General features: G+C 39.7%; 1 protein-coding gene across 1 annotated transcript in view; it reads right to left on the reverse strand.

Moving 5' to 3' along the window:
• Positions 1-2,647: 2,647 nt before the first annotated feature.
• The window catches only part of LOC306992617 (protein adenylyltransferase SelO-like), a 58,794-nt gene continuing 49,139 nt past the window's right edge, over positions 2,648-12,302 (reverse strand). Inside the window, exon 19 of the mRNA XM_079601738.1 lies at positions 2,648-2,823. Within this exon, the coding sequence (XP_079457864.1) occupies positions 2,701-2,823 (123 nt within the window). The 3' untranslated portion in view covers positions 2,648-2,700. The remainder of the gene's footprint in view (positions 2,824-12,302) is intronic.

Genomic DNA, 12,302 nt, shown 5'->3' on the forward strand with positions numbered 1-12,302 from the left:
AAAATAATATCATACCATCAAAATTCCATATGTATATCACAATTTGAAACCATTTCTGGAATAAAATAAGTCCAGGTTTTCCGTCATTTCCACCTCCCTAAACAAAATCCACTTTCATAGATCCACCTTAAATATTTGATTTACTTGGTAACCATGGAAATAATAGTGAAAAGGATGTATTAGTTGAAGATGAAACTTCAGGCACATGTGCTCTTCAGCACAAGAGAATAAATCAAGGTAACTCAAGCTTTTATACAAGTGTTTTTATTCAGCGTCATTTCCCCCTTGGCTGTAGTTCGATAGAATTATGTACAACAAATATGAAAATAATGAATTTATGTTTATTACGAGTAAACAACATATGCTAAGTCCAAAAAAACGTTAGCTAGATGAGGGTGTGCTAATATTGCAGAAAAACTGCTAAGATGTTGGAATCACGCTGGAAAGGTCACGGGTCACGTCCTCTGTCTAAGTTATTTGTCTGTGTACTCCCGGTTCAAAAAGGTAGGGAAGGGCGAAAATAATCATCAAATTTTCTCCTCCAACTTCAAAACCGTCTGACATCTTTGTTTTAATGTATTATTTAAAAAAAAAAATTCCGGGACCTTTCCAATGTGATGACGTAATACGTAGTGCATCTCGGAGATGGTACAATTTGTGGTTAAAAAGCATAATTTTATTAAAAAAATTTTTAGAAAATGACCGATCGTTCTGCTAGATAAGACCCTAGTCCTCAGCTGGGATCATGCAGAGCCATTTGAAGCCCTTCAAAGCCCTTTGAAACTGCATTGATTTGGACTTCAACATGTTGGTTGCGATTGAGGTGCATTGTAAGGAGAAAAAAAATATGAAATGTTTTCCTCAAAAAACTTAATTTCTTTTCCACTGAAGAAAGAAAGACATGAACATCTTGGATGGCATTGATTGGGGTGAGTAAATTATCAGGAAATCTTCATTTTGAGGTGAACTAATCCTTTAACTGTGGCAACATGAAACATAAGGGATGAGGGTTTGAAGATTCACGGAAAGAGAATCTTTAGATAGCAAGGGGCTAAATTCAAGAAACGGTACAGTATTTTATAGTTTATACAAAACAGCATCTTAAAAAATATAACGGTAACTGTATTTTACAGTGTCCTTGTTACACGTTACATCTACTTGCTACTAACAGTAAATCTACTAAACGACTACATTCAACTAACCATAAACTAAATCCTAATCCACCCTATAGCAAGTACATGTTGTTTATTATTATTACTTAATTATTAATTGTATAATTACACTGCAACAACGATACCTTCAAATTAAGTGTAATTAAAATAACTGATGTGTAAACTTTCTAGATCTGGTAAAGAACTTTAAATGCTACATCTTGCATGAAGAACGACAGTGGGTCTAAGAGCGAGCCTTGTGGCACTCACAGCTTAATCTGTATTTGTTCAGACGGTATCATTTTTATGCATGCATGGTGGTAACAGTCTGATAAATATAACCAAAACCAATCAAAACTAGCAGTCTAAGAATGCTATCATGGTTCTCAAGCCTTTACAAATGAATAATATAGTCTATAATTTGAACAAGACACTATGGTTTAGTAGCCAGCCAACCACAAGTTGTAAAAGGTGAAAAAAAAATGACAGTTGTTGTTATTGTTCTACCAAATTAAAAACGAGGCATGGAAAGAATATCACTAGCTAAAAACTAATTTTGGACAGAAAATTATAACTGACTCGCTCCCCCCACCGCCTCCAGACCCCATTATCTCCCTTCCACCCCCTCCTCCTCCTGGTCCCCAAAACTTTGCATCTGCAGGTGGAGCTCCACCACCACCTCCTCCACCCCCGCCTCCACCACCAGCTCCTGCACCAGCTGCCCACCCATCCGGCTCCGTCAGAAAAATGCCTCCAGCTCCATCAAAGAGAACTACACCTCAACAAACAGCGCCCCCAGGTGGCGAACTCATGTCAGAACTGATGACAGCGATGCTGAAAAAGCGCAGTCAACAATGATCTTGAAGACAGATAGAGATAATTGACGTGTTTTTGTAGTTGGACTGAGGAACTGACCGCCAAACAAGTTCTTGGCGTGACATTGACACACATCTTTAATTCTTTTGATGTTCAATATGCTTGTATTACACCACCAGACTAAAATATGTAAATACTTTGTACTTACGCACATAATCAGATTATATGTATTACAAATATGCTATATCATCATTGCTGATGGAATGTCATAATAAATAAGGTTTTGCAAAGTTAACTGTTAAACAGATTTTGGCATGCCTAATTGTTAAACAGGAGTAAACGAGATGCATGATGCAAGTTTTTTGCACTTTTGTAGAAATGCAGAAACAACAATTTTACAAAAGACATCCATGTCCATTGTTCATATATAACGTGCATGTATGTACATATATACACTCTAAAAAATGCTGGGTTGTTTCAACCCTATTTTGGGTAAAATATGGACAAACCCAAACATTGGGTTAAACATTTAATTAAAAAATTTAACCCAACGGCTGGGCTTGTCCATATTTGACCCAAAATTGGGTTGAAACAACCCAGCATTTTTTAGAGTGTAGCGTTGAACTATACATCCTCCAATCAGATCATCCATTAGGAAGTGTGATTATAATGTCATAAACTATATTTTTGGTTCAAGTGATGCTGAAATTTGTGATTTTCATTCGACCCTGAGTTAGGAAGAACAGCTGACCCTCAGCTGCTGAGCCCAGGATGGAGGTTTACTGGCATATCCGGCTCTCTCGGCCTCTTCCTGCTCCATAAACGGCTCCATTAAAGTCTTCTGCAACAGTGCCACCTAGAAATACATCAAACATACTGTCACCTAAGAAAAAGACAATACAAGACAAGCCATGATGGTCTGTCTGAAGATGTTTCTGAGAACATTCCACAGTAATATATTAAAGCAAATACTCTTAAGATATATGATAAGCATGATCATGACAGCCATGGGCGTCAGTTTGGTTTGAAATGTGCTGGGGACAGAGACGCATTCGGAAGTGCATTTTCAGAAGTGCTGGGTACAATGACGCATTAATTTTTTTTTATCTTTCGCTTATCATGTTTTGAAAGACGATGTCCTGAAGCTTACTAATGTAAGCTCTGCAAGCTAGCAGTGGCGGCGTTTCACAAAAACCTATGGCATTCCGTCTGGCAGAGGCGGCAATTGCCTGGGGCCCCGCATTTTAAGGGCCCCCCCGAGGGCTGATCATTTAAACAATCAGAAATATTAATATAAAGACGCAGCAACATCAGTGGGGCCCCTCGCTACTGCTTTTACCCTTTTCAAACTGGTGCAGCGCTTACTCGCGGTAGGTAGAAAATGCATGATTTGATTTGTTAAACATGAAAAGGACTTATCCATCTGGCATGGCAGCTCCTCTAACTTTAACCTAGATAAATGTTCGCTATTAGCCTATATGGATATTAGGTGCATATCCAAAGTGTGTGAGCGGAGTGTGCGCGCACTGCATGGCAGGCGTCGGCGCGAACACTTGGTTTTTCCTATCAACAGAGGAAACAACTTTAAATACTCAATCTTTTTTGAGGTCCAAAAGGAATAACGCATCAATCGCAAGTAGCCTACTTTTATTTGGGTAAACTCACAATTACAAGAAAACGTTGTGCTTTTGTAAAATAAAATAAAACAAACAGGGCGTGCTATAGCCTAATTATCTCCATGGCGTGAACTAGAGCGCGTCTCAATAATGAACTGAAATGCAGTGTATAGCCTCAAAAACGTGATTAATATTTCTATATAAAGCTCGAAATATCCACTTTTAAACGAAAAAATTTGAATCGAAAGCAAATACCGGCTGATTAGGCTGTAATCCATATGAAAGGTGCATTTCTATCTAAAGGCGCATCCACTTTACAGTGGAGATGTATATAGATATGTTTGGAGCCGACACTGATTTAGAAATATATATTTTATTAATAAACAATAAAAATGCCTCATTATTTTTCAGACATATTATCATTAGCCTGCTTTTGCCGGTGCTTTGCGACAAGATTTATGCATGCGCTTGAGCGCGGAATAGGCAATATTCCTCCATACACTCATTATTTAAGCAGAAATTAATATAAACGTGAGAAAAAAATTAAACGAGCTCCACAGAACATAAAATATTAATTTTATTAATAATTTGATTTAGTTCGCATTTATGAGGAAAAACCAATGTTACGGTGACCGCTCTGAAATCGGCACTAAAATATGCTTTCAAACTTTCACAGACCTCAATCAGAAAGCAAAAAGCCTTTCTTTAAAATTAATTTCGTTTTGTATTAATTGTATCTTAATTTTAATCAATGTTTCATCAACCAATTGCCTGGATTTAATAAATAATAAGTAAAGCAGATAATAGCCTAGATATCACGACGACACGGAGGCGCCTGCGCGTGAACTGGAGCTCGTCTCATAAATGAACCGAAACTCAGCACAGCCTACTTGCCTCATAGACCTGAGAAATATATATATATTATCTACAGAACGCTTTAAATCATACTTTTTAAACATAACAATTCAAAACGAAAGAAAACTATGTAATCCGTATGAAATGTGCATTTCTCTCTGCCGCGTTCATCGTCAACTTCATCTTTGCAGCGACACAGAAAACACTTGTTTATTAATAAAAATGTCTCCTTGCTATATTTTACATATTCAGATTACTTTTGCCAGTTCTTTGTGGCAGCTTTTAGGTGCTTTATTGGCAGCGCCACCCTTAGGCCTAGCCTATATGTTACATGAACGGGTCACCACTGCATCAGCACCGATTTTCTTTTTATTTTATTTTTAAATCCCCCAAAAAATCGTGATACGAACTGAATCGTGGGTCAAAAATCGTGATACGAACTGAGTCGTGGGTCAACCATTGTGATACGAACCGAATCGTGGGTTTGGTGTACAGCCCTACTAGCAACCCTAAAAAGTGGTGGGTACAAAATGACTCATGACGAAATCTGGTGGGTACGCATCCCCCCCGTCCCCCCCGAAATCGACGCCTATGATGACAGCATATTAGTTTGACATCACATGTAATAATACCTCTGAAAAGTCATTTTTCTCTGCTTTTCTGATTGCAGATTCAGCCATCCAGTTCCTCAACACATACCGTGGGTTTACTCCTGAACAATAGAAAAATTACACATAACATTAAATACAACATAACACATCGTTAAAAAAACATACACTACTGTTTAAAAATGTACAGTCAGTAAGGCTTTAAAAAGAATTTGATAATATTATTCAGCAAGGATGCATTATAAGGGACAATACAGACATTTAAAATATTACAAAAGATTTATATTTCAAATAAACGCTGTTCTTGTGAACTTTATATTAATCAAAACATGTATCAGGGTATCCACAAAAATATTAAGCAGCTCAACTGTTTTCAAATGTTTCTTGATCAGCAAATCAGCATATTAGAAAGATTTCTGAAGGATCATGTGACACTGAAGACTGGAGAAATGACCACAGGAATAAATTACATTCAACTGAACAAATATATTAATTACACAAATACTGTATATTCAAATAGAATAGTTTATTTTATATTGTAATAATATCTCATAGTATAAGAATATCTTGTAGTAATACAAAATTACTGTTTTTATGGTATTTTTTATTAAATAAATGCAGCCTTGGTGAGCATAAGAAACTTCTTTCAAAAACAAATCTCACCAATCCTGAACATGTCAACGGTAGTCTGTTACAATATATACACACATAATATATAACATTGCATCATATAAACTCAGAAAAGACTCAGAAAACACACATCTCTTCACAGTACGAATACAATTACCATCAACCTCATCAAGAGGGAGAGCATCTGTAAAACACACAGGAAGTGATTAAAACATAGTCAACGTGTAAAATAGCATGTTGGCACTCGTATCTGTATCTTACCTAGTAGTTTATGTGATAATGCCACCAGTGGTATTTCTCCACCGTGTTTCACATTGCTATAAAAGTGACTGTTACGAACTGCTCCGAGACGAGAGTTAAGATCCAAACGCAGCTTTTATTGGGCAATCCAAAGGCGTAATCCAGTGTACAGGCAAAAAGGTCAAAACACAGGCAAGCAGTCCAAACAAACAAACAAACAAACAAAGTAACAAAACAGGCAGGGACCAGAGGCAAGAGAGTAATCCAGGGACCAGAGGCAAGAGAGTAAACCAGGGAACAGGGCAAGAGATCCAAAAACCAAAAGACAAGAAAACCGGGAGAATGCTCAGAAATGCAGTGTGACACTAAAACAAGACTTCGCGGTGAGTGAATGAATGAACAAGGTATAAATAGACTAACAGGATGAGACACAGGTGAAATGCAATCAGTGTCCGACAGTCCATCGGGCGGCCAGGGCGGAGACGACAGTCCCTCGGGCGGCCAGGGCGGAGACGACCCCTCGGGCGGCCAGGGCGGAGACGACCCCTCGGGCGGCCAGGGCGGAGACGACAGTCCATCTGGCGGCCACGGCAGTGAAGACCCCTCGGGCGGCCACAGCTCAGGAACAGCGACAGACACCGGCTCAGGAACAGCGACAGACACCGGCTCAGGAACAGCGACAGACACCGGCTCAGGAACAGCGACAGACACCGGCTCAGGAACAGCGACAGACACCGGCTCAGGAACAGCGACAGACACCGGCTCAGGAACAGCGACAGACACCGGCTCAGGAACTGCGACAGACACCGGCTCAGGAACTGCGACAGACACCGGCTCAGGAACTGGCTCCGGGGATGCGGTGGGCATCTTGTCCGAAGACACAGGCGTGGAGTCGGCCATCTTGTCCGAAGACACAGGCGTGGAGTCGGCCATCTTTTTTTTTTTTTTTTTTTTCATATATTTTATTGGAAACAGCATTCAAACAATATTTGCCACGTAATACAGTACAAGTCTCAATTTTATATTTTCAGAATAAACAATTCTTCAAAACCAAAGTCCTTTTTATTCTTTTATCCCATATCCCTCCCCAACACCCACCCTCACGATAGCCAGTCAGACATACAAACAAAACCAAATAAGTAGGATAGGAAGACTAAGTAAACTTAAAATAAATAAATAATCAAAATAAATGATTTAATATTAATAAGAAAAAAATTAATTAAAATAAAAAATTAAAGTTAGAGGTTAGTTGCCAATACCCAGGACTCTGTGCCAGGCTGCTAGGATTCATGGATCAGCAGGAGTCATGAGAGCTATGAATCAATTTCCCATATAATGTAGCTTATGGTGTGGTGGGCAGATAGTGAGTCATAACGAGGTAGGAACCAATACAGATACATACTAAATATGCCACTACAGTGACATTTCCCTAACGGAAAGCTGGTTTACATAATTTAATAGTGGTTTCCAATGAGAATAAAATTTGTCAGTAGCGCCTCTGAGTGTAAACTTTATTTTCTCAAGTTTTAAGAAAAACAACGTGTCACATAGCCAGGCTTTAAACGACGGTGGTAAAGGTGACTTCCATAGAGTCAGAATTTTCCGACGAGCAATTAGAGAGGTAAAAGCTATTACATTTATTTGAATTGTTGTCAAATTAAGTTCGTCCGGAGGTCTGCCAAAAATCGCTATATGGGGGGAAGGACAGATCTTCACAGCCAGAATCTTTGAGATTGCATCAAAATATAACTGCCAAAAATTGAATAATTTGGGGCATGACCAGAACATATGGGTCAAGTCACAAGGGGTCTGAGAGCATCTATTACATCCCTCATCCGAGCCACCCGGATAAATCTGGGCAAGCCTGGCCTTGCTAAAGTGAATCCTATGCACCACTTTGAATTGAATGAGGCTGAACCTAGCACAACTGGAGGAAGAATTAACTGCTCGAAGGGCTTTTCCCCAAAAGTCATCAGACAGGGAAATCTGAAGTTCGTTCTCCCAGCTGGTCCTAATTTTGTTTACAGCAGAATCAAAAGATGGGGAAAGTAGGTTATAGAAGTAAGATATATGGCCTCTTGACAAGGTCTCAGCCTTAATAATTAGATCCATGCCACTTGGCGGTGGGATTTGAGGGAATTGAGGGGAGTGGGTCCTAGCGAAATCCCGTAACTGAAAGTATCTAAAAAAGTCAGAACCGGTGAAATTAAAAGTTATGCGCAATTGCTCAAAGCTAGCAAAGCAGTTGTTAACATACATATCGCTGACATATTGGAGGCCACTCCTAGCAAAAAACTTGAATCTAGGGTCAATTTTAGCAGGAAGGAATAGATGGTTATTGCAAATAGGTGTTGTCTGAGGAAGGGTGAGCCAGCCAGAGTTACGTCTAATTTGTGCCCAGATTTTCAGAGTGCCAGTTACTACAGGATTAGATGTATAAAGTGATGGGGAAAAAGGAAGGCTACTGCAAGCTAGAGCCTGGAGCGAAGAAGAGGAGCATGACTTGGCCTCAATTTGACACCAATTGCTCTGAGTCGAGGTAAACCAAAGCATAATCTTATGAGCATTTGCAGCCCAGTAATAACCAATAAGACTAGGCAGGCCCAGACCACCAAGGGATCTACTCCTCTGCAATAGTGATCTACTGGCTCTGGCGTGTTTGCCAGCCCAAATAAATGAGGAGACAATACTTCCTATGGCAGTAAAAAATGACCTAGGTAAGAAGATAGGCAGACATTGGAAAAAATATAGGTATCTGGGAAGTATATTCATCTTAACAGCCTGTACTCTTCCAGCCAGGGATAGCGGTAGACGGTTCCACCTCTGAAGATCAGACTTGACTGTTGCCGTTAAGGCAGTTAAGTTCTGTTCTCGCAATGCTCGGACGGATCTTGTGATTGCAATGCCTAAGTATTTGAAACCTGAATTAGATATTCTAAAGGGGACGGAAGACGGGGGTAGTTCCAGAGCTAATTGGTTAATAGCATAGCACTCGCTTTTTGAGATGTTCAATTTATAACCGGAGAACTCGCTAAAGGATTTTAAAACTGAGAGAGCAGTTGGGATGCTGGACTGAGGGTCACGGATGTACAATAGAAGGTCGTCGGCGTATAACGATACCTTGTGGTCTGTACCCCATCTCTGAATCGCCTTAATTCCCTCCTCTGCCTTCAAGGCAATTGAAAGTGGCTCAATAGCAGCCGCAAATAGGAGTGGAGAAAGCGGACATCCCTGTCGAGTCCCACGGAAGAGAGGAAAGTACCCCGAGCGCTGGGTGTTAGTACAAACTGATGCGCAGGGGGAGGAGTAGAGCAACCTAATCCAAGAAGTAAGACCTTCCCCAAAACCAAACTGTTGAAGGGTAGAAAACAGGTAGGGCCACTCCACCCTATCAAAAGCCTTCTCAGCATCAAGAGATACAACAACCTCCGGTTCTGAAGGAGAATGCGGTGTATGAATGATACTGAGAAGTCTTCTGACATTAGAGAACGAGTGCCTCCCCCTTATAAATCCTGTCTGGTCTTCTGCTATAACTGAGGGCATAACCGACTCCATTCTACGGGCCAGAGCCTTTGCGAGTATTTTAACGTCTACGGATAAGAGCGAGATTGGGCGGTACGATGCACAATTCAGGGGGTCTTTGCCTTTTTTATGAATCAAAGAAATAGCAGCCTGTGTAAGGGTGGGTGGCAGGGAGCCCAGGCTGTATGAATGATTGAACATTTCTAATAATAACGGAGCAAGTTGGTCTGAAAATTTCTTATAAAATTCAACCGAGTACCCATCGGGTCCGGGGGATTTACCATTATTCATTAACTGTATCGCCTCTTTGATTTCTGAAAGCTGCAAAGGAGCGTTTAACATCTCACGATCGCAATCAGATATTTTGGGCATGGTAAATTTTCCAAAAAACTGAGATAACTTAGCTTCGTCATAGGAACATTCTGACTTGTATAACTGCGAGTAGAACTTCCTAAAAATACCATTGATCGTTTCTGGGTCAGATGTAGGGGAGCCCGTTTCGTCTTTTATCTGTGAAATTTGATTAGAGGCCATTTTGGCCTTTAGTTGATGGGCCAAGAGGCGACTGGCTTTATCCCCATGCTCATACATGTATCCCCGCGCACGAAGGAGATTTTGTTCAGCTTCCTTTGTCAAGAGAAGGTCGAGCTCAGTATGAAGTACCATCCTCTCTTTATACAAGTCAGGTGATTGGTTGGTAGAGAGTGAGATGTCCAAGTCTGCAATAGCTTTCTCCAGTTCTACTCGTCGAGCCTTACGAGCTCTATTTGTATAAGAAGTAAATGATATAATTTTGCCTCTAACAAAAGCCTTCAGGGTTTCCCAGAGAAGGGAAGGTGAAGTCTCGTCGTTTTGATTGGTGTCTAGGAAAAGTTTAATAGTCTCTAACATATACTTGCAAAAGTCCGCCTCAGCTAATAAAAGAGGATCCAGGCGCCAAAATTTGAATCCCTTTGGCTTGTAGTCAAAATGGAGGTCCAAAATAACAGTAGAGTGGTCCGAAACCGTTATCGGTGAATATTGGGTGGAGGAAATTGATGGGATAAATGTCTTGTCTACTATTAGGTAGTCTATACGTGAATATGTGCGGTGCACATGGGAGAAAAAAGAGTATTGTCTGGTGGAGGGGTATGAGAGCCTCCAGGGGTCAACATAACCATACCGGTCCATGAAGGCGGAGAGAGTTGCTGCCATTTTTGAGAGCGGGACAGGTTTCGGATTAGATCTGTCTAGTACCGGGTCCATGACGCAGTTCATATCCCCTCCTAGCACCAGTAAGTGAGAGTTCAAGTTTGGAATAAAAGACAAAAATGATTTCATGAAAGAATCATCGTCCCAATTAGGGGCATAAACAGATGCTAAGATAATTGGTTTTTGGTAGAGTGTGCCCGAGACGATAACATAACGGCCATTCGAATCTGTAATTGTGGTATCGGGTACAAAGTCAATCTTAGATCTTAGCAATATTGCTGTACCCCTTGTTTTCAGATTAAATTTGGAGTGAAAGATCTGTCCAATCCAGGGCCTTTTTAATTTTCGGTGGTCAGAATCACACAAGTGTGTTTCCTGCAGAAGCATTATATCGGCGTTCAAATCTTTAACGTGCGTCATGATCTTAGTACGTTTCGTCGGAGCGTTCAACCCACCAGTGTTTAGTGAAATAATCCTCACTGCCTGCCCACCATTTGACCCCTTTTTAGTCACTCCAGCCATGGCGTAGAGAACCATTGCAACGTATCAGAGACGCCCTAGGATATGAGCAACATATAGAGAAAAAACAGAGAATTATCTGTGCAAAAACAACCAACTTCAGAGTAAAACAAATAATTAAAACAGTCCTCACAAACAATAAACATATAAATAAAAGTTCCCCAAAATGAAAAACCCTGGCTCTCCCCCATTGTTTCATTCCTCCCACCCAGATCGATGTGCAAGAAAAATCTAGGTCCCCCCCTTGACCAACCACAACACTTCTCCCCGCCCACCTCATCCCTTCCTTACTTACTCTACCCGTAGGCACTTCCCTTTCCATATCAGATCTTCTTTTCTTTTCCTCTCAAACCCACATCTTTAATTACAAATTAAAACCCCAATAACCAAAATCAAAAATACAAATAAAATGTCAGCCATTGTGTACTTTATACTATATCAGCGAGCGGCAGAGTTTGCTCCAGGAATATCCAATAACTGTGTAAACGAATATATACAATACAAGACTATAAGACTAAGAAGTCATAAAATTAAGAGGAGCCTGAATTGGATTTATGAACTTATCCAAAAGTGTATATAAATATATACACACAAAAAAATATACATACATAAAAAATATATATATATATTTTAAACAATAAAAAAATAAAATAAATAGCCTAATACAAATAAATAAATGTGGTGCAGATGACTAAGCTATGGTACTTGTAATATGAAATAACCTAAGATATCGACACCTTTTAGATTGTTAACATTAACCCACAGCTAAAATATATAGCCTATATATTTATAAAAAATGGATAAATAAATAAAAATCAAATCAAACCGAAAGTAAATAAATATATAAGCCTGAATTAACAACATAAAGTGTTGGAGTGCACTACCGACTCAGTTAACGCTGTCTCCGGTCCAGCATCTGAAAGGAGCCTATAACATGATATAAAAAAAAAAATCACCACAACAACGAATGTAAACATTAGCCCGTAGCTAGAAGAATAAAATAAAAAATAAATAAATAATAATAAATAAATAAATAAAAAATATAAAAAAAAACGAGAGTAAATAAATAAGCCTGAATTAACAACGCAAAGTATCCGAGCCCACTACTGACTCAGTTAACTCTGTCTCTGGCCCAGCATCTAAAAAAAAAAGGG

Source organism: Phoxinus phoxinus, assembly GCF_949152265.1.
Source record: "Phoxinus phoxinus genome assembly, chromosome: 24".
NCBI lineage: Eukaryota > Metazoa > Chordata > Actinopteri > Cypriniformes > Leuciscidae > Phoxinus > Phoxinus phoxinus.